Here is a 23,259-nt window from a genome sequence, read left to right on the forward strand (position 1 = left end):
ATTGGCAATCTGCATCTTATATTTCAACTGTCATTCTGCATTTGAAAAAAGTCTTTTCATGTGAAGATTATAAGTCTGGGAAACATCTTCTTGACATACTATGCTTTATACTGTTTCTTTATGATGTTATCCTTAATCAATTTAATCTCTCTCTCTCTCTCTCTCTCTCTCCCTCCCTCTCTAGGCACTGTGGTGGGGGTTGTGATTTACACAGGCAAGGAGCTGCGCAGTGTCATGAACACCTCCAATCCAAAGCACAAGGTACAGTAGTCTGAACCAGAGCCTGAAAATCTGCTTCTCATTATTCAGAAGTTTCAAAAGTTTGACATTAAGAGTTTTCCTCTCTGAAAACAGTGACCTTTTTACTGAAAAAAAAAAAAAAAAAATGTCCTTTGTGGCTCATGCCAGGTGGGGTTGTTTGACCTGGAAGTGAACTGTTTGACCAAGATCCTGTTTGGGGCGCTGGTGGTGGTGTCGCTGGTCATGGTGGCCCTGCAGCACTTTGCCGGGCGTTGGTACCTGCAGATCTTCCGCTTCCTGCTGCTCTTCTCTAACATCGTGCCCATCAGGTGGGACACGAGACGCTCTCACTCCTGTCCGCAGACATTTTCAGATAGCACATTTTAAAGTGAAATGCATGTAAATAGTTAGAATATCCACTCTAAATTCCACCCAAAAAAACATTTGTGTCCTGTTTTCTCTGATCCAGTTTGCGTGTTAATCTCGACATGGGGAAGATGGTTTTCAGTTGGATGATCAGAAAAGACTCAAAGATCCCCGGGACCGTGGTGAGGGCGAGCACCATACCCGAGCAGCTTGGACGCATCTCTTACCTGCTGACCGACAAAACAGGTGAGACTTGAGGAAATTACAGAAGAGTAAACTTACATGATGTAACTAGTGGATTTCCTTTTCTTTATGTTGATATTTGTATCCTACACTTTATTGTAATATGAACAATATAAGACATTGCCCAAATAATTTTCATACTGTCAACCCCCCACAACGACCACACTCTATTTGCTAAATGATACCAACAATATTGATAATAAGCAGCAGTACGAAAAAGATTTTGTAGCGTTCTTACACACAAATAAATAAATAAATAAACAAATAAATAATGTACATATATGAGCAATACGGTCCAGGAATGGGCTCCATGTCTCGGTGTCCTGAGAGTCTGGATATCATATGTTCATATCCTGGATTCCCATTTCTTTATCCATCGCAAATGAGTTTTATATTTATACATGTTCTCATATTTGGCTGCATTTCCAGAGAAGCAGTGAGATAAACGTGTACTGCTATAATAAGAGCTGTTGGCATTTAGGATTTGCCAGGGAAGTATCCTGTAGGACTGAGTTAAGTCTTTTCCTTCCCTGAGGGTGGAGGTGGGGGGGTACTTTGTGCCACTCCTGGAGACATGCTGCAGCTACTTATTGCTCCCCTAAATCAAAAAAAAGCCCCAAAGCCTCCCATCAATACGCACCCTCAGAGTACAACACCTTCAGTCGTGCACTTCCCCGGGAGCAAAGTGTCACCCGTCAGATTTACAGCCCTCATGGCCAATAAATGATAAGCCGCTCTCCCATCCAGAGCGTCGCAAGGGCAGTGCGGGGTTGTAGGTCAGGCTAATGTATGTGTGGGGCCCCTGAGGTCATTTTGATATACTGGCGGAAGCTGCTTTTAAAGTGAGTGTGAGGTTATAGCGGGCATGTATAATGTGGCCAGTATTTTTTTGGCAATCATCAAATGAGACCTTAATGAGACATTTAAATCTGGTTTCAACAATGATTGATGTTTATGAGTCCAAACCCACAAAAGCACACATTCACTTAAAATACATATGACCTTTTACACTGGAAGTTAATTTCCAAATTGTTTATTCAATTTGGAAAAATCATTTTTTGTCAACCAAAACAAAATTTGACTGTTATTCTTTTGTTTATTCTTGTTTAATTTGACTATTAAACATCCTGGTTTATTATGTTTTATATAGCAGATGGTTGACAGGATGTTGAGACATGTATAGATAGATAGATATAGATATTTATTTATTACATTTTTTTTTTTTTTCAGGGACTCTCACACAAAATGAAATGGTGTTCAGGCGGCTCCATCTTGGGACTGTGGCATACGGGATGGACTCGATGGATGAAGTACAAAGCCATGTGTTCAGTGCCTACACACAGGTATAGTACACACCTGAAAGCACGCGCTGCTCTGTGTCTGTCACGGGCGAGAGAAGAAATCAGTGCGGACTGAGGAAAAAATCAGAATGGCTAATAAAAGAACTGAAAAAGAAAAGATTCAAATTCCAAACGCTTGGGAAAGGCTAAAGCAAACAGTCCGGGGCATTGTTTTAAGAATCGTATCAGTTTGTGATTATTGTTTGGTTGAATGCTTCCTGACCTCAGATGACACTCTTTGTCCCTTTGACACCAGAGGTTAGTGAAGCAGGAAACAGGATTAGCCCACTAGCGAAGCACTGACCGGACTTCTTTAATGACGCTACCATTAACCCCTGGAACGCACCGACTCCAAAAATAGCAGGGCCACAATGCAAAAGCTAATCATTCATATTTTCTTTAGACATCTGGTTATGCTTACATGCCACTAACACATAAATAGTGACTAGAAAAACGGCTGCTTATTTCACAAATCTGCACATCTCCAGCTTTTACTCTTTTTTTCCCAAATTGGTCATGTGTCTTTGTATGTTTTATCCTTGTTTTGTTGTCTTTATGTGTGTGTGTATATATATATATATATATATATATTTATATATATATATACACACACACACACACACGAATACAGTTTTCTATGAGACAGTATAGATTTTCATTTCCATTTAGCTGGAACAATGGCTGCCCTCCCGAGAAAAACCTTGACCATAGAGGAAAATGTCTGATACAGTTTTTTTTTTTTCAGATTCGCGTTGTCCTTTTTCTGATCAGTTCCCTTTTCATAATCGCCCACAGCCCACACACGACCTTCCAGCCTCCAGAGCTCCTGCAGCCACCAAGGTACGTAAGACCATCAGCAGCAGAGTGCACGAGGCAGTAAAGGCCATCGCCCTGGTGCACAACGTGACGCCGGTGTACGAGGCCAACGGTGTGACGGACCAGGCCGAGGCAGAGCAGCATTATGAAGACACCTGCAGAGTGTACCAGGCTGCCAGCCCAGATGAGGTATGCAGGACCATGTACAGGTGAAAACCATGGGGATCCAAATTTGGTGATCTGGCTGTGCTTTTTAAACATTTTTACACCCTTTATTACGCCACAAGTGAAGAGTATTTACAGTGTGTCCAGGTGTGTATCTGCAGGACAATGGAGAGACAGAACATGGCACAACCAGAATGAACCTTGTAGGATATGGAAATTATGCTCAGGGATTATTTGATGGCTGGATTTGTTTATTTTTTATTTTTATTGGGTGAGGGGAGGGAGCCGGAATGGGCCCTGGCCGCTGGGCAGGACCCTGTTTCTTGCCAAATCCTGGCCTGCTACTGGATTGGCATTGAATGTGGAAGGATAGGACGGAGCCGTGCTTTAATAAAGGTATCATATTCGGTCATCATCTGGATCTTTTTATCTATACTCACATGAGATTTCATCCTTTTTAGAGAGTTTTTGGAGTTTTTTTTTGAGTGATGCTTCTTTATGGGGTGAAAAGATTCCATAACCTTCAGGTTTATGAAGACTTCTCAAAACCAAGTAGATAAAGTAAGTAAAAGACACGATCATCTGTTCTGTCTTTAACTCCCTGGAGGGCTGACATTTTGGAGATATGAGATTTTTACCTGACAACAGTGACAAATTGTCCTGTTTTTTATTTATTTATTTATTTATTTATTTATTTTAAATCTGATGTATTGTGTACATGCAAGCATATGTTTCCGGTTCCCACATTTACTTTACTCTGATTGTATACAAAAAGCTGCATCCAGCATGCACACAAATACCAGTACAGTATATTTCAGATTGACCTGTCAGGAACTTGACCCTCAATCTACTGTAAGGTAATTTTCTCAAGGCCAAACACTGCAAGTTTGACAGAAGTGCAGATTTCCTTTTTTCAGATGGAGAGTTCTTGGTTTTTGTCAGCAAACGGCCATTATCTTGAGTGTCATCACTGCTTTCCTCCTTAAAGGGGAACCTTGAGAAGACAAACGGCATTCCACATTTATGTCCTTGATCAGTATGAATCCTTTGAACGTCAGGAAAAGGGCTGCGGAATTTGACTTGATCCATTTCCTGCGGTGTAAATACGGATTTCCTTAATGTGCTCCCCAGCTCACAGCACTAATCCCCCTTTGAATTTCCTCCTTGATAATACATATTTTAATGCACACCACTACAGCTGTCACTTTATTGTGATATAGAACTGACTGGTTGCTTGCATTGTTTTTGGGGATTGAAGGTTATTCTGTTGCACATTGTAAGTTGCTCTTTAGCTAAACACCTAAAAGATAATCTAAATTTGTGGTTTCATGCAGTAGAAACTTTACTTTTTAGCCAGGAGGATTATGTGAAAATCTAACACAACAAACAATTGTTGAGTCTTTCCTCTTTGCAATAATGCAGATTCTTTACTTAGATGTTGGGTTTGCAATTTCCTCTTTGTTGTGAGTTGCTCTGCTGTAAAAGCTGCATCTTATCAGATGGATGCAGTCTAGGCCAAAATTCAGTTTGCTTTTCTACGGCTTTTCAGGAAGTCTCAATATAGATATGGTTTTGGTTGTGAGTGCCATGGTCACAGTGCCAGTGACTGTTGCATGCATGGTTTTAGTATGGGATGCACTGCTGTAAGAGCTGTTTTTTGTAATGGTGTTTGTTGATCGGTGTGATTGCTGTGAAACACAGTTTGGTCTAACAGCTTGGTTAATTGTAGCCACATGTCAATTAGAGTGTATTTCTACATTTTACTCACAATGTTAAGATAATTTCAATCACATGTGATTTAAAAAAAAAAAATTGTAGGATGAATCATATTGATTGCGACTGATTCACCAAAGATTTTTGATATCTGAATCAGTTGACTTTTCAACCATTTCTCATAAAACATAAAAATGTACCGGCCATGTGGCGGCTGTGAGTCAAGCCACCTGGTCCCAGGATTATTCGGTCCAGCAGCGATCAGCAGCAGAGCCAGACGCTGCCATTATAGTTTGGTGCTGTTGTGGTGTGGACGCCAGTAACAAGCGTGCCTCCTCTGTGAATATTTCTAGACTGTGACTAAGGCACAATCTTCATATTTCCCAACCTGGATGACAAACATGATGGTAGTCAGAGCTTTGCTGACGTTGAAGTGCTCCTGGCCAGGCATTGCCAGACTACACAGTCATGTAGTGCCAAAATAAGTCATTTTGGAACCATGAAAGTTTTGGTTTGGAGTTGGTCTGGTTGGAGTGTGGCAGTCTTTTTTGCCACAAACCCCCCCCTCCCTTCCCCCTTTTACATCCATCTGTCTGCTCTGACATCTGTCATTAGTCTCATGTCAGAGAATGAATGATGGATTGCGTTTGTGATCTTGTTCTAATCTCTGGTCTGGAAGTTATTGGGCAATGTCATGTCCTCTGTTTATTGCTCTCTCTCTCCACACACAGACACACAGACACACAGACACAGACACACACACACACTATTAACAATACATTAATTGATGTCTTCTGTTGTGTCCTTCAGAAAGGATCGGGCAGAAAATGGGAAAATTCAATGGAAATTTAAAAATGTGCATCTCCCTCGCATTTCAATCAATAATCTTGAGTGCTGAAAATGCTTTAGCTATTGATTAAGGCTGAATGGTTACTGTGCTCTTTGACAAGCTGCTTTATCCAAAGTGTCCTTCAGTGTTTTGCTTGTGAATTCATAGAATGGTACATCATGTTGACATGATGGCTTACCATCAGAATAAAAAAACAAAACAAAGCAGAACCCAAGCAATCCAATTATCTGTATTTTAATGGCCTATTTTGCTGTGTGTGCCTAATGGTAATGGGCTTTGATGATTATTGATTTTTGCTGATGTTGAAAAGAAACAAATATGCTATTAGATCAACACTGCAGCCTGTTCACCTTTTTTGTTGGTATATTCAGTTATGTATTTCAGTGAGCACCCGCTAAGCCTTTTACTGTTTGGGTCTGATAGGTGTCGCTGGTGCAGTGGACTGAGAGTGTTGGACTGACGCTGGTGGGAAGGGACCAGTCCTCCATGCAGCTGCGGACACCTAGTGGCCAAATCCTGAACTTCACCATCCTGCAGATGTTCCCCTTCACCTATGAGAGCAAGAGGATGGGCATCATCGTTCGAGTGAGTGATGAGATGATATTGATCGTCGTCTTCTGACTGCTGCATAATATTTTTATACGCTTTAGGTTTCAGACCCGCCTCACTTACTGACAGCTGAGAATGTTTTTCCTTATTTTTGATTGTTGGGGATCATTAGCTGTTGCCACCATAGACTCTGGGAATCACTTCAGGATATCACCTTTCACAAAAGACAAATAAATAAATAATCTATAACAGTTATCTGAGGAAAAATGTCACCCGGTAATGAACTCTGACTAAGTCTGATGACTAACAATATTTCTGTTGGCTTTGCTAGACTCTGCTGGAACTCAGGAAGCCTGGGACTGAAACTTGGCTTCCTCATAATAATATTTTCAGACTCTCTTTAGATCCCATGTGAATACCAAAATAAGTTATTCTTTTCTAGGCAACAGACAATCACAAAATAGTGCATGTGCACCTTGGCTCACGTGGGCTCAGACTGGAAATCCCTTCTGGGTAAAGCACAGGCTGCGGTGGCGTTTGATGCATGATGTGTTTGGTTTGTATAACCCATATATGAACTGAAATCTGTAACGGGTCATTGTTCTCCAGGACGAATCTACTGGAGAAATCACGTTCTACATGAAAGGCGCTGATGTGGTGATGGCCGGCATTGTCCAGTATAATGACTGGCTGGAAGAAGAGGTAGATTTGTTGGGCATAGCTCATTTTCTTTTATTTAATTGATTAATTGATTATTCATCAAATTGTTGATCTATCGTCTGTGTATTTGGGGGATGGTTTGTTTTTATATCCAATAAGAACATGAGCATAGACCTACAGTTACCATATGTAACTATCTTTTCTCAATCTGAACAGAAATCCTCTATTATCTTACTATGGATTTGTAACATTTGACCCCCAAGTTGAATTTTATTAAGCTGTGGGCCCCCATTAGAAGTGATATGAAAAGAGATTGTAGTTTGTGCTTCCTTTAAAATTGAAGTGGCAAAATTGACACATTATGCTTAAATAATCAGTCATACATTTGTTTTTGTATCACAACAATTTCTATTCAATTAAGTTATAGTGAAATTAAACTATTTCTCACTTTGAGGAACCCTCCGGAAGCCCCTCAAGAATCCCTTGTCCCCACTTTGAAAATCTCTGGTTTAAATGACAGGCTACACAAACCTCACTGCTAACACTGAATGCTGATGTCACTGACTCTTTTTCCTAGTGTGGGAATATGGCGAGGGAAGGCCTGAGAGTCCTTGTGGTCTCCAAAAAATCCCTGACAGAGGAGCAGTACCAGGACTTTGAGGTGAGCGCACTTTCATCTGGTCGATCCCCAGGGATCTGAGACCGAGTCGAGGGATACATCCTACAAGGCTACAAGGCAGTCTTCATGAAGTATAGCTTGACTCCCTTATCACTGGCTGAGTCAATAAGCAGCCTTGAAGATTCTCCTGCTTTTGACTGTTTGGTGAAGCCATTATGATTGGAGTTATGTTTAAGCACTTGCAATGCAATATCTGGTTTATGCCCGAATTCTGCTGAAAATCTGCCTTGCAGCAAAACTTGCAGAAAGATAAAATGTTTTTTTCTTGCACATATTTTCAGCGTTTTAAAATGTCAAAGTGCGCTGTTCAGTAATTGGATTTACCCCATGCACCCCACCCTCCCACGCACACACCCATACCCCACAGCTGCTCGACTCGCACACACATATTGCCTCCCATTGTTGGGGCAGGGCAAGGCAGCGTCTCCCCTGCAGTCCTCAGTCCCAGGGCCATTACTGAAGTGTATGATTGTGTGAGCCGAGTTGGGCTGAGCTGAACTGGTGGGCAGCAGTGACTCACCCACTGAGTCACACACAGAGTTTGTGTTCCTGTATGACTCACGCTCAGATTGTTTTCGCTTTATCTCACTCGAAAATTGCCCTGGAGCTGGAGCGCTGGAGATGGGCGTTAACCCACTGATCACGTCTGTGGTGTGTTTCCAGTTTTCTAAAACATGCTACCTTTTACGTTTTGCACCCAAGCAACTATCAAAAACATAACACTGAAGGGTTAGTGTGCCTTACCCAGTGCCAAATAAGGGCATTCATTCATGTTGTGCTCAGTGTAATGTTTGTGTTATGTCTATTGTTGAGGAAGTTACTTTCAAAATGTAGTATTACTGTTGTATGTGTTATTGGGATTTTTAGGTGAAAAACCCAATCAAAACATTTAACCTCTTTGGGATTATACTTACTTTTTCCCTTCCTCAGTGACAGTTTAGTTGTATTTCCTAACTGGAGATGGAAAAAAATCCTCTATGTTTTTATCTGTAGTGTGAGAAAAAAAACATAAAAAAGAGACAGAGAGAAAAATTAGATGTATACATTTCATAACATATAAACAATACCACCATATAGTATTAATATATGATGTATTGCATTCTATATACAGAATGCAATACATCATATATTATAAATCAGAAACAAAATGGCCCTGCATATTGTATACTTGCATATTAATGCACAGTACAAATATACAGCACATGCATATGTAATATAATGAGATCATGATTTCTATATCAGAACTGACACAAGTAGTTTCATATATTGAGAAGGTCATTGACAGGGACTTTGGATTACTCATTTACTCATTTCAGAGTAACTCAGTTGAGATCATTAAAAAAATGTAATGTATTGCACATTACTGTGTTATTGTGTAGCATTATTACTTTCTGCGCAGAGTAACTTGTTATATTACGCATTATATTACTTAAATAATACTTTTATTAATGGCAAAAGTCCAGTTCAAATGGCAGGCAACTGAAAATCATAGATACAGACATAAACTAATTTCTATATCTGTCTTTAAAATGATTTAAAAATGGAACCAAATATTTAAAAATCTGATTTTAATGATCAAAGAATGTTTTTGTCACTCTTTGAATCTTCCATGCTTTGAATTACTGGTTAAATATTACCAGTAATGCATGTTACCTACAGCAGTAACTACAATGATGTATTACTCCATTTAAAACAGTAACTCATTACATTACTCCATTACTCAGTTGAATAATAATATTATTATGTAACTCGTGAAGTTATGTAACTTGCTACCACCCTCTCTCGCACACACACACACACACACACACACACACAGGTCTTGTCCTCCATAGCTGGTGGCCATATTGATATTTTCTCCCTCTATTCCTCCTTGTTTTCCTTGTGTGGTCGTTTAATGGTTTTACATTATTTATATTTATTTCATCTCCTCCCTCGCCAACCTTCCCCGCCCCTGCCTTTGCCAACCACCCACCCCCCTCTGCTCCCCAGGCGCGGTACGTCCAGGCCAAGCTAAGTGTCCATGACCGCTCTCTGAAGGTGGCCACGGTGATTGAGAGTCTGGAGATGGAGATGGAGCTGCTGTGTCTGACCGGGGTGGAGGACCAGCTCCAGGCTGATGTCAGGCCCACCCTGGAGATCCTCCGCAATGCAGGCATCAAGGTCTGGGGGGCAGACGGCCTCACAGCGTACAGCAGCAACAAACTAATAAACAAAAAATATGAACAAGATGTCAAAGCAAATGAGAAAAAAAATAAATAAATACGATTCACATATGTTTTTCGTCTTAACTTGAACAGCGTAGTCCAGATTTGCATTCATGAATAAGTCTCTCTGAAAGCGCGGTGCAGAAGCCCAGACTGTTGGACACATAATTCGACTGGACAGAATGGGCATGCTCATTCAAATCATGGACGACTGATGTAACAGGGTGTCTGCACCTCATTAAATACGTCACATTCAACTTGATAAAGGCCTGTGAAGTCATTAAACAGTCTTAAATTTCTTTTTGTCAGAATTAATTGAGTTCTATTTCATCAGAGTCAACATCCAAGAATTCAAGATATTTCTTGTACTAACCTCCCCCAAACTCTGCAGAAAAAAGAAACGTATAACAACAGTTCATAGAATCATCTACTGAATAACCTTCCATATTCCTACCTAAAATTTACTTACCTGAAGTGCTTATTTGAATACGAAAAAGATCATTTCAAAAATAGTCTTGAATTTCATTTTAAAAAATTATCTTCAAAAGCATTGAATTTAATTTGTGATACCTGTAATGAACTGCTGTTTTGAAATGAACTGAGCAGTAATTTTGTGCAGGAGACTAAACAAAGCTGATTAATCACCATGTAAAAAGATGGTATGCAGTTTCTGCTCACATTAGTTCTGCGCTCTAATCGTGTGACTTAGCCAGGCAACATCTGGAGATACTAAATGGGAGACAGACTTTGGATAATGATGGCGCACTATTTGATTTATCTTGAGATTTTTGGTGCATTCCCTGGTTGAAGCATGAACCCGTTTACAAAATAAAGCTCACTGAATTCTAAAATGTGGTTCCAGTAAGAGTCTTGACAACATCACTGATGAGTAAAAGTCTCTGCATTTTATCTTGTTATTAACTGATTATTTGCCACACTGGAAACAGCACGTGTGCTTTCTGTTCCAGGTTGGAATTCCCCTCTAAAGATGCATGCACATGGCAAAAACCCAATGGCTTCCAAGCTATAAATCTAAATATTATTCTCTGATTTCCACTCAGGTGTGGATGCTGACAGGAGACAAGCTTGAGACGGCCACCTGCACTGCCAAAAATGCGCATCTGGTCACCCGCAACCAGGACATCCACATCTTCAGACCCGTAAGTGCAGCAGGAGACCCCCTCTTCCTTTTACACGCATATGAAGTGGCTAATAGTTGATTTTAGTGCCGCAAGGTTCATCCCAGTTCAACAGGGCACTCACAGTTTCCTGACTGTGTCGACCCACGGGCATCCATCCTCTGCGCGGCCAAGGCCCATTTACTAGTGGTCATACGGCCCCACACAACTACGCAGGCAGTCCAGCCAGGATCCACAGCTGAATAAATCACCTCCCACCAGCGCAAGCATCCAAGCCACTGTCAAAGAGAACAAACAGGCCTTCGCTCAAACACAGAGGAGAAACCAGCTGAACCACTCCCAGAGGGAACACGCAGAGGGCTCACTTCCTAATTTGTTTTGCAGGTTTTGGGTTCTCTGACTGCTTTGATAGTCCCCTTCGCCTTCCCCTCTGGATCTGCGCCAGAGCAGAAGGAGAGCCTGCCATATAGGAAGGTTACAACTTGCGTACAACTGTGGTTACTGGAAGAGGATAACAATGGTTGGCACGGCTTGAAAACCTCTGTCCCAGTGGACAGGGGGAGTGCTGACTGGGCCTGCAACACATACATCTGGATTAGTTTCCTGGTTGCCACCAATGGCACGATCTAGATTGACGTATGAATAGTCAATGGTTGAAGGATATTCATACCAGAGCATAACACATGTTGACAGATTAATGATGTGCCATGTCAGAACCACATATTTGGAGAATTTTTAAGTCTATATTTGAAGCTGACGCGGTTGTTGAAACCCTCAGTTGGTCTATATTGTATATTTTTCTGAAGCTTCCCACTCAAGGATTTCAAAAGAATAACTCAGCTCAAATATTCAGTAGCTGATTTTGCACTCTAAAGTAATTGACAGTTACTGTAGGCCTCCGTCTAACTCTTCTTTTCACTGCACCGCAATCGAAAGAGAATTGTGCAGGCTTTTTTTAACAGTGTGGGTTTGATAGCTATCAGCAGGCCAGACTGACTGATTGTAACCCTGAGGATTTGTGTGTGTGTGTCTGTGTGCGTCTGCTTGCATGTCTGCGCGCATTTGCAAAAATGCGGTTGCATCGCCATAGGTGACAACACGAGGAGAAGCCCACCTGGAGCTCAACGCTTTCAGGAGAAAACACGACTGTGCGCTGGTGATATCCGGGGACTCACTTGAGGTATTGAAAAAAAAGTGTTAGCGTGTCTAAACCCTTTCCCCTCCCACTTCTTCCTCCTTATGAAACTCTGACATCTCTTCTCTGTGAACTACGATAATGTGGCTGCCACTCAAAGATCTCTGGAAGTGGTATCAGTGGTTAGCATTACTGAGTAAACCGCAGTAGGAGTTTAACTGTAAGTCGCGTTGATGAAGATACACAGCTGAGATAAGTTGCGTGGTGCATCCCACATTGCTCACCCACATACGATTCTCTTGTAGGTTTGTCTGAAGTTCTATGAGTATGAGTTCATGGAGCTGGCGTGCCAGTGTCCTGCCGTGGTGTGCTGCAGATGCGCTCCCACTCAGAAGGCTCAGATCGTCCGGCTGCTGCAGGAGCGCACGGGCAAACTCACCTGTGCTGTAGGTGCGTAGTATCGAAACAACCGCAAACGGTGCATCTCACCTGTGCAACATCTTTTTTTTTTTTTTTTTTAAAGGAAGGATTTCCCCCGTACCACCTGAGGCTTCAAATGTTTCCGCTCTCTCGCTTTGTGCAGGGTGTTTACTATTTTGAGGATCTCTTTCCCCCTCCACAGCCTGTAGGAACACACCAAAACATTACATTTTGTCACCCACTAATCTCTATGGTTCACCTGCACGGCTGGGTCACATATTTTATTTTTATTTTATTTTTTTTTTTTTTTATTGGTGAAATTTAGTGACAACAGACAAGGTGACATAAGCAAGGGGACAATGGGGGACAAATAAATTGCACCAAATGAACGTAAGGTACAGACGATGGACATACAATACAAACCACAACAGACAACAACATAGAGTTGTATTGGTGTGTATATAGGTGTGTGTGAGTGTGTGTGTGTGTGTGTGTGTGTGCATGTGCTTCATGAAAAGACAGAGGGTATGGTATTATTGCGTCCAATATGGTATAGCTAATATAATGAAAATAGATGAATAAATAAAGTATAAAGAATAAATAAATTAATTAATTAATTAATTAATAAAAAAAAAAAGAGAAAAGAGGAAGAAAAAAAAGTATATATATACATACTTAAACATACATACATGAATGCAATATAATATGGCATATCTTAATGTAATATAATGTAATGTACTTTAGCTTAATATAATGCGGCATAATATTATAAGATAATGTAATATAATCCAAGCTGATACAACACATTATGACGTGATATAGCACAATATAGCAATATAGTATAGCATCATATGATATAATATGACATAACATAGTAATCCATTATTATATGATATATACCATAATCTAGTATAAGCCGATATATCGTGATGATGACAATCTCGAGAATAATAATTGCTAATATATAATTGCAATGGCTGGGTCACATATTGATATTACATAGATTAGATATTATTTTTTTGCAAATTCTCTAGCCCCTTGTATGAATATGTATTGTGTACACACTACATTTTAATAGGATGTTATGACATCTACATTTTAGTGCACGGTGTTAAGTACATTGTGGTAATTCTGTTTTAATTTTAATAAATGGGAATGATAATTTTGAGTCAAACTGTTTTGACACCAGATTTATTATAAAATATTTCATCTACTTTCTACCCAGGTGTAATGCAAGAGGTTATATTAAAAGCCCTATGTATTCATTTTCAGTCAATTCAGTATAGTGTTGCAATGTATCGTGATACAGATTGCATTGTGACCCTGTCTCTTGATATATATTGCACAATGAGGTCCTTACTAATACCAAAACACAGTTATCATCTGTGATTTTAGATATCATAATATAATGATACAGCATAACTGTTTTCTTTTCATGATTTTAAAGGCTACATTACAGTAAAGGGATTTTGCTAGGTCAATATATCCACATTACTTATGACTGTTTATGAAAAATCTCTTGTGTGTAAACATGTTATGAAAAGACCCACAAGTCATCCCTGCAATATCAGTACAATATCGATGTGATAATTTGATTTGGCCATATATCTGACAGCCCTACTGATAATTAATTGTGTATTAATGCTAACGTGCTGTATATCTGTTAGAGGATGCAATTCTTTTTTTGTCTGGCACATTGCAATTTGTCTGTTATCGGTCTCTTGTTCAGAGCACATTAAGGGACTGTTGCCAAGCACACACACTCACAATACACAACAACACACTCTCTGACAGCCTGCATGGTGAGTCAGTGATGTGAATCCTGACACTTCCATGGCTTTTGTTTTCTCTTAGGGGACGGAGGAAACGATGTCAGCATGATCCAGGAAGCCGACTGTGGCGTGGGAGTGGAGGGCAAAGTAAGACTCTCTCCATCTCACCGCCTCACATTGCAGTGTCTCTCTCACAGTTGTTGCCTCGCGTTTCCTGTCAAGATGGTTGTCACGTTCACAGAGATGTAGAGGGACTTGCACACAGATGATCCCTCTTTCCTTCTGTGACAGTCTGTCGTGCGCACAGAGGAAGCAAAGATGACAGAATGGTATTGTGCCTCAGTAAAAAGTAAGAGTCTCTCACCAGTCGGCTTCTTGCGCTTCTCACAGTTCTGTCTGGGAGTTTCCCATCAAGATGGCTGCATCGGCACATGTAGTATCTCTGCGACTTATTGTTTATGTTGTGGAAATGAAATGGAGATCTTGGTAGAAGAGCTGCAGTGATGGCAGCTGACATCCCTAGTTTGTGTGGGTATAATCAAGTCAATAAGGTGCTGTAACAGAGTTTTTGTATTTGACTGATTTATTTAAAGCTGCTGTAATGAAAATTACTGTGGGCCAATTTAAGTGAGGGCCACCTAGACTCATCTGACAAAAAAACATGTAATAATTATGTATTTAATGGTTGAGTTGACATGGTTTGCTGTTTTGTTTATGTTCCTCCAATGCATCATAAGCAAGGGGGTGACATATTACACACATAAACAATGCAGCTTTCAAAATTTTCCAAAATAAATCTTGGCTAATGCCTTTTGAAAAGCACTTGATATGTTTATTAGGCCTCAAGGACACACACACAGTGTGTTGGTGAGAAGCTCGAATATAAATAGCTTTTTAATTATGTGCTTATTGCATGTTTTTCTAAGTTGAATCGAAGTCAGTTTTGTGATTTCAGTTGTCATAATTATGATTATTTTATTTTTTATTATTATTGCACCAAAAAAAAAATTATGTGTAATACTTGGAGGTTTCATGAATTTTATATATTTCACAAGAGCTAAATAGAGTGTTTGCCTTTTACTTTTTTATTTCCAAAATAATTGAGCTACATTTCTGTCACCCTAAGACAATAAGTGTTTCAACCTATTCATTATGTCCACACACAATAACAGGTCGTTTAAGGTTAGCAAAGACCTTTTGTAACATTTGCTCACTTTCCTCTCTGCTGTGTGTTCGACAGGAAGGAAAGCAGGCCTCCTTGGCCGCCGACTTCTCTGTGACTCAGTTCAAACACTTGGGCCGTCTCCTCATGGTCCATGGGCGGAACAGCTACAAGAGGTCTGCGGCCCTCAGCCAGTTCGTCATCCACAGGAGCCTGTGCATCAGCACCATGCAGGTAGGCAGGGCCGAGGTGGGACAGGTCAGCAGGGGTCAAGAGGGTCAGGGTCTGTACAAGCAAAACGGTGTATTCCAGACACAGAACAATAAGGTGATGGAGACGCAAGAGAGCTGAATACAAGGAGGAAATGACAGGGGTAAGACAGGGAGACGTTTTGGGGAGGGTCATGGAAGGGTGGGGTCCATGGTGAGTCAGAGGAGTGGGCTTCTGGTGCCCTTCTGGGTGACCCATCCCCACCCCCAGTCCTTGTCTAAGTCCCATGTCCGAGTCCAGCCTCAGCCCCCGCCGCAGAGAGCCTGTGACTCACTTGGCCGTGGACCTTGGGGTTTAGGGAGGCCCTCCTCCACATGTCTTGCATTAACACCGACCACAACCACAGCTGCGACCTGTCTGGTATGGGGCCGCCTGGCTGCTCGGCTGACGAGTTCGACAGCTCACTGTTTGCACTGTCCATATGTCGAGGGATCATGCTTGTATCGGTCAGTGAGGTTTGCCTCCCTGCAGTAGCGGTGTTGTGGTAGAATAATGGTTATTGTAATGCTTTAACTTTTATGTACGTGGCATTTCACTAATTGATTAGTCAAGTGCGGTTGACTTCTGCAGAGTGAATCAATGTTACTGTGCAGATGAGTGGCATTGCTTCTATTTCTCTGATTTTTGATTTCTTATTTTAAGCATGACCCACACTTTTGCCACTTTCCCATTACTATCTCATATGCCATCAGAGGATTGATATGAGCTGAAAAAATGATGACTCATTTATTTTCTCTGTTCTTCTGTTCCTCTCCCCCCCTCAGGCTGTTTTCTCCTCTGTTTTCTACTTTGCTTCAGTCCCGCTCTACCAAGGATTCCTGATTATCGGGTGAGCCGCTACTGAATAGCGATGACTTATCAAGATAGTATTTGGCTGCCTTGTTGCTCTGGCATTCCCCTTGTGTTAAAACGCTGTTGAATTGTGAGATGTGGAAAATATGAAAGTATTTATCAACTGCAGTAATTCACTTAAGTGCTGCACTCGACAATGAAATGTGTGAAACTCCTTCCCCTTGTGCCATTTATTTGAAGCCTGTGTTTAGGACAGTTCAGCTCACTGAGAATCATGTCTTTCAGCTACTCCACCATCTACACCATGTTCCCTGTGTTCTCCCTGGTCCTGGACAAAGATGTTAAGTCAGAGGTTGCCATGCTGTACCCAGAATTATACAAAGATCTCTTGAAGGTATACATTTAACCGCCGTGTCCTGAATGTTGCAGCGCAGCACTGAATATGTCCACATAATGTAATCTCTGCAGCATCTGCAAGAGCTGTATAGTTAAGAAACATGGATTTTTTTTTTTTTTTTTTTACCTCAAACATCTGTTTTTTGTCCTCACAGGGCCGTCCGCTGTCTTTCAAGACATTTCTAATATGGGTCTTAATAAGTATTTACCAAGGTAAGAGATAATTTATACAAAACACTGATCAGAGTCATAATTTTCTTCAAGTACAAACCATTGTTTGCAGGACTTATTTAACATCACAACACATTTAAAGGACAACAAGACATCACATTCAGTGCATAGATAGATAACTATAGATATAGATATAGATATAGATATAGATATATAAATGCATAACTTACAAGATGTTAAGATGAATATATGTTTTATTTATGCAGAAAGACAAATGGTGTCCTAAACCGCCCTCACCAAAGTATAGACAGAAGCTATCCCTCTCTGCTTCGTGACATGCAACACTCCCTAACAGCCCACACACTTTCTTCTTAATTGTTTATTTGCGTCTGTGGGGATTGTGTATATTCAAAAACTTGAGGTAGCTTGCCGACATGGGCCATTTGTAGTGGAAAGGCGTTTCCAGGGGCATCCAAAGCTCCACCCCTCAGCCTTTTGTGTATAGCTCGCTCCCAGCCCGTTTCCATCAAAGCATGGATATTCCACTTTATGTCTGATCCTTGGCTCTATTTCCAAATCACTGGGCCTGGTTTCCAGACCACTAATGTGTTTGTTGGTATCAGTTCCATAACAATTCCCTCTACCTTCTTTTTGCATTCTTGGAAGTGCATTTGTGGTGACTAAATAATATACTTCCCCATAACTACATAGAGATAATACTTGTTTTTTTTTTCTTTTTTTAAAAAATAACATACTCTGTTATCAAATACACGAACAGTTTGAGGAAGTGTTGCGTGCACTGGCTTAAAAAGGTCACAATAACAATCTGAAAGACGTGGTGAGGGGGGAAAAAAATCACAAATGTGCGAAAGTGGAAAAACTTCCCCTTCCTCTGAGGGAAAACTGGACGTGGATCTTATTACTTTTTTTACATCCAAAAGACGTGGATCTATTTCTAATTTGTTGACATGCAATATTGTATTTCATTCACTCCCTTATGCTTTGTTCGGATTTCGCTGACACTGGCGAAAAGCGGCATAACACAGTGAGCAGGGGAAAGTTCAGTTTGAGTGTAAAGCCCAAATCACGCTACAGACGGCAGCTTTAAATGTTCAAACTTGTGAACCGCAGGAGATATTTTTATTTCCACGTTGTGCTCTCTCTTTGCTCTGCAGGGAGTATCATCATGTACGGGGCGCTGCTGCTCTTCGAGTCAGAATTCGTCCACATCGTTGCCATTTCCTTCACCTCCCTGATCCTCACGGAGCTGCTCATGGTGGCTCTGACCATTCAGACCTGGCACTGGCTCATGATAGTGGCCGAGCTCCTGAGCTTGGCTTGTTACATCGCCTCCCTGGTGTTCCTGCACGAGTTCATAGGTGAGGAAACAAACACACATGCACATGCACTCACAGAGGCTCCACCCTCACAGAAGGTGGGGCTTTGGTGTCCTGAAACTGAGTTCGCTGCGGTGTGTTTCATAGAGACGAGGAAACAAATGCGGCCTGAATGTGTTTCAGTGTGGCCTTTGCCTGATTGATGACATTGTTCTTTTCCTGACCTTGAGATACTACGTCAGCACTCAGCAATAATGAGGATTTGTTCATTCACATTGTGCCTCTTGTGTACAGTAAGCCCTGGCATGCTGGGCATTAGGAAGTCTAAAGGTGAGCACAGTGACAATTTATCCTGGCGTGGAGCAGGCACAGGCATACCATAGTATCAAAGAGGAAATGCCAGTGGCCCCTGTTCATTCCCTGTGCCTGCCACCAACCGCCAAGGTAACACAAACTGGATAGGAATACAGCCATTAAAAGTCCAAAACAGTTGAGCATAATGTTCATGGTGTTCATAATATTCCACTGTAGTCTGCTTGTTACCAGGCTATCGACCATTTATTTACTTGACCTGGCTAAAAAAAAAAAAAAAAAAAAAACCAACTTTAGTTTCGCCATATTGAGACTTGTGACACACACAATTTTCAACTGGAGCTTTCCAAAACGTGTATTTTTGGCTTTATACGGGGTGTGGAGTTCCATTTTCAGCCTGCAATCTAGACCACTGAGTGTCATGGCTGGAATGTGGTCAAATGTACTCTTTTTTGGACTACAGTATATTTTTAACACCACTATTCCTGGGCATGTAATTCTCACACACACATTTCAGCATTTTCCCCAAGTAAATTTATATCAAAGTAGTTGAGGTTCATTCATCCAGCCTACATCCTATATTCAGAGTCCTGTAAATTGTTAAGGTTTCAACCGTAGACATGAATGTCTGTCAGCAAGTCCTGAGAGGGATAATATGCTTGACAGTTCAGACAATGCTGTGCAATATCATATTAACTGCAGACATACATGACTAACATGAAACTGTGTGGGCTAGCTGAAAGTACATGAATTGTTGCATCAGTATCGCAGAGATACATGTAGCAGTAGTGGTAGTCATTTATTGTACTCCTTACTAACCACAAAAACAATTTTCCAGAGAATGAATGCATATATAAATTATTAAAGAACAATAAGGCATTAAATTAAAGTAAAATGAATTAAAAGGGAAACTCAATATTGATCGAAAAGGTATAGTAATGGTATATGTAAGTCCTGATTTATAAACCTTATCACCTAATTCTACACCTATAAACTACTGTAAATGCTTATATACTCTATGTACTATGTATATACTCTTTTTACATTAATCCTAACCCTTGTTTTTTTTTTCAACAAACATATTTCCCCTAAATTCATACTCGAATTTCACTTAGTACAGTATTTGTGAAATTTTAAAGTCAACCACATCTCTAAATTTTAAAGCATGTGATCATAGTTAATTGTTAATAGTTAATAGTGTGTTGGTTGGTTTCTACTGCAGTTTGTGTAGCTCTCTGCTGTGGTATGAAAACTGTATTTGTGTTGGTTTTCTTGGTGCTTCCTCGTGCCTCCACACAGCGGCTAATCTATGAAACAATACACACACTGAGTTCTGACTGGAGATATCTTGAGTTTTGTGCAGTATTGAAATGCATTTACTTTGGATTTTACATAATTTGTGTGTGGTTTCCAGCATAGTTTATGATCTGTAATCACACCCATAAGTTTTTCATACACGGTTTTCTATTACATTACTTGTCATAATTTTTACTTGGTTATTGATTTTCCAGTTAACTAAATGTTATAAATTTAATTTTGCTTAACTTATTAATATCAAACCATTTCTTTAGGGTTTTCAATTCCTTCTCAGCTGTATCCAGAAGACGCTTCAAATCTTTCCTGGAACAAAATAAACTTGTGTCATCAGTAAATAAAACAAATAAAACAGGCCCAGCACTGACCTTTGTGGAACCCCACAAGTAACCTTCAACAAATCAAATCAAACAAAACTTGGCCACATACAAAAAAATTCCCAACATTTGGTTAGTCAGATTCTGCAAAATCTATTTTTTGCATTTGTGGCTCCCTGTAACAGCAGATGACACTTAACATGCATTATCATCTTGTAGTACACCGTCATATATATGTGCCAAATGTGATAAATGTAAAATGTAAACTACCATGAAGTTATGACCCATTTTGTGGGCTACAAATTTTAGCAAATATGTCGAGCATGACCAGGCAAACAATCAAAGACATCAAAAATTTGTTGCATCGGTTTTTGTATCTGAAAGCTTTCAAATATCCGATCGTACTTGTCCATACCACATGAGAGACAAGACGCCTGCAGCAACATCTGAAAAAAACTTGAAATTACATGAACTGCCACAATAACAAAACTGTCGCCTGACAAGGAATGACGTTATTCCTTCTTTGACGTCAGTAACTTCAGAAGGCAGACAGTTCAGCAGTTTAATGATGCTTGTAAGTGCATGTCTGTGTCCCACAACCTGACTCTGACCCTGATTCTGTGTCTGTGCCAGATGTCTACTTCATCACCACAGTATCATTCCTGTGGAAGGTGACTGTCATCACCTTGGTGAGCTGTCTGCCCCTCTACATCCTCAAGTACCTGCGGAGACGCTTTTCTCCCCCCAACTACTCCAAGCTGACCTCTTAGGAAGCGAGAGGACAGACCCTCGGCCTTGTTTCCCGTGGGAGCGCTTCCCCTTTAATTTATTCTGAAAGATTCCACTTGCAAAACTCAAAGGCAAAGGTGCATTTTGTCGGAGGAGAGAGTTTGTATGTTAACAGGGAGTGTTTTCCATTAGTTTAAAATCAGTGTTTCTTGCTACATGTGTTTGATGCAATGGCTGATGGCTGCTCTGGAATGAGGACTGTGGGTTGGATAAGCAAAAAGTCTGTATTGTGTTGACATTATGGGCATTTCACCATTTCAGCAGTGGGATGTAAACATGTAGGTGCCATAATGGAGTGACACGTGGCTGTTTTGGCCTGTTTTACTGAAGAAAGCCACTAACCGGATTAAATAAATCCTTCAGGGTTTTTTGTAATTTAAACACTAAGAAAAGTAACTGGAAAAGTCGGGTTGATTTGACTTGTTTCTCACCCGGTAAAGCAAATGTGTAATCAGTCTTTGGGCTTGAAACATTACATTTTCTTACTTTTCTCAAGTTCTTAAATAGCAAAACCTTTTTCTTTTTTTTTTTTTCTTTTTTATTATTTTATCTTAAGACCTAAATCGGCGTAGCATTTTCTCAGGACTTGATTCACACTCTCCTTAAACAGCAATTTCTAAATGGAGTTTGAGAATTATATGGTGAAACAGTTTACTGGCCAGACTTTGCATAAAACACATGTCTGTAAATTGTGTACTTGTTTATGCGTCACTCCAGTGCTGCAGCCCAACATGACGGAGGTGGTGTGGTTGTTTGTTTTAGCATGACCCATGCTCTCTGAAGTTAAATCCGTCTTTGTCTTTTTGTATGAACCCTGAATGGTCAAGTTGTTAGTGTTTGGTCAAGCCAGCCACCAAGGAGTATTGGTTATTTGCAGCCAATCCTTCCACCGGGTCTCCTGACAGGCTGTGTGCTCACAGGAGAATGTGCGCCCTCTCATGTGGCCGCTCCGGAGGCCAGCACTGACCGCACTTTAGCATTGCATGATGACTCACCGTTGTAGTGACCTAAAGCCATAACTGAAAATATCCCACTGACCGATGTCCAGATTCCCACTGTCTTGTTCTCTAACCCACCTCTGCGACTACTAACCCCCACAGAACCAACTGTGAGAGAAAAAGAGATCAAATCACAGCTCAGATACAATGTGAATACTGTCAGCAAGTATTACTGCACATTTGAAAGAGAAAAAAAAACTCCATTCCTCATAATTCACTTCAATATTGGTGCAATGATGGCGATGCTGTAAATAAGTAGGAGTTACTAGTAACAATGTCCCTGTTTTGTTTTTGTTTTTTTTTGGTTGTTTTGTTTTTGTTTTTTTGGGTCATGACATCTTGAAAAGGTCGCTGTGTTGATGTGACTCGGTGAATTCTAACGTGTCAGACTGAGTGTGCAGGGTGCCATAAGTAATCATGGTTCACATGTTTCAATTGAAGTCTTAATTATGGAATTTAACAAGCTTTTTGCACAGAATTTTCTTTTGTACAACCAATGAGTTTCTCTTTTTTGTCACATTGTGGAATTGCAAAACAAAAATGGCGGTTGCAAAAAAAAAAAAAAAAAAAAAAAAATGTTGATCATTTGGTTGCTTGTAAATAACCTTTTATTTTTTAATTTATTAACCTTTTCATTTTATGGTATTAATTGCACTTGGATTAGCAGAACAAAGGGAGGATTGTGTCATTGTTAATATTGTGATGATGATGAAAATGATGAATAAATTTCATGTTGTTTTCTTTTCCGGTGCCATTTTTCCTTGCCTCCTCAAAAACGGATAATGTGTATGGGCTGAAATTATTATCCACAGTTTGAGTATGGGTAAAAACTATTCAACTTCAACTTCAACTTGAAGGGCAAAAACTATTGTTATGGTTGTTTTTGAGATCTTAAGTTGCTAATATGGTGTGAGTTATGCTGTTTATTAAAATAAGACCTCAGTCCTCTGCGAGTGAGCTGCATATCTGGGTTTGAAAGGCAGTGTTTGGCACTCTCTCACCAGATGAGGGAGTCCCTGATGCTTGGAGACGCCTCCGTTGCAATCACATCTCCCCAGGCCAACAAATCTCACTTTCTGTGGTTCAAGATATCCACAGTATCAAGCACAG

The 23,259-nt window shown here is 40.4% G+C and overlaps 1 protein-coding gene across 1 annotated transcript in view; it reads left to right on the forward strand.

Moving 5' to 3' along the window:
* The window catches only part of atp9a (ATPase phospholipid transporting 9A), a 32,179-nt gene extending 9,287 nt beyond the window's left edge, over positions 1-22,892 (forward strand). Inside the window, exons 10-28 of the mRNA XM_030055478.1 lie at positions 185-261; positions 409-569; positions 710-852; positions 2,080-2,192; positions 2,985-3,194; positions 6,157-6,318; positions 6,892-6,984; positions 7,520-7,603; positions 9,611-9,781; positions 10,887-10,985; positions 12,055-12,144; positions 12,405-12,549; positions 14,374-14,438; positions 15,532-15,687; positions 16,488-16,552; positions 16,801-16,909; positions 17,067-17,124; positions 18,258-18,461; positions 20,996-22,892. Of these exons, the coding sequence (XP_029911338.1) occupies positions 185-261; positions 409-569; positions 710-852; positions 2,080-2,192; positions 2,985-3,194; positions 6,157-6,318; positions 6,892-6,984; positions 7,520-7,603; positions 9,611-9,781; positions 10,887-10,985; positions 12,055-12,144; positions 12,405-12,549; positions 14,374-14,438; positions 15,532-15,687; positions 16,488-16,552; positions 16,801-16,909; positions 17,067-17,124; positions 18,258-18,461; positions 20,996-21,132 (2,342 nt within the window). The 3' untranslated portion in view covers positions 21,133-22,892. The remainder of the gene's footprint in view (positions 1-184; positions 262-408; positions 570-709; positions 853-2,079; positions 2,193-2,984; positions 3,195-6,156; positions 6,319-6,891; positions 6,985-7,519; positions 7,604-9,610; positions 9,782-10,886; positions 10,986-12,054; positions 12,145-12,404; positions 12,550-14,373; positions 14,439-15,531; positions 15,688-16,487; positions 16,553-16,800; positions 16,910-17,066; positions 17,125-18,257; positions 18,462-20,995) is intronic.
* Positions 22,893-23,259: the final 367 nt, after the last annotated feature.

This window comes from Myripristis murdjan, chromosome 7 (assembly GCF_902150065.1).
Source record: "Myripristis murdjan chromosome 7, fMyrMur1.1, whole genome shotgun sequence".
Lineage (NCBI taxonomy): Eukaryota > Metazoa > Chordata > Actinopteri > Holocentriformes > Holocentridae > Myripristis > Myripristis murdjan.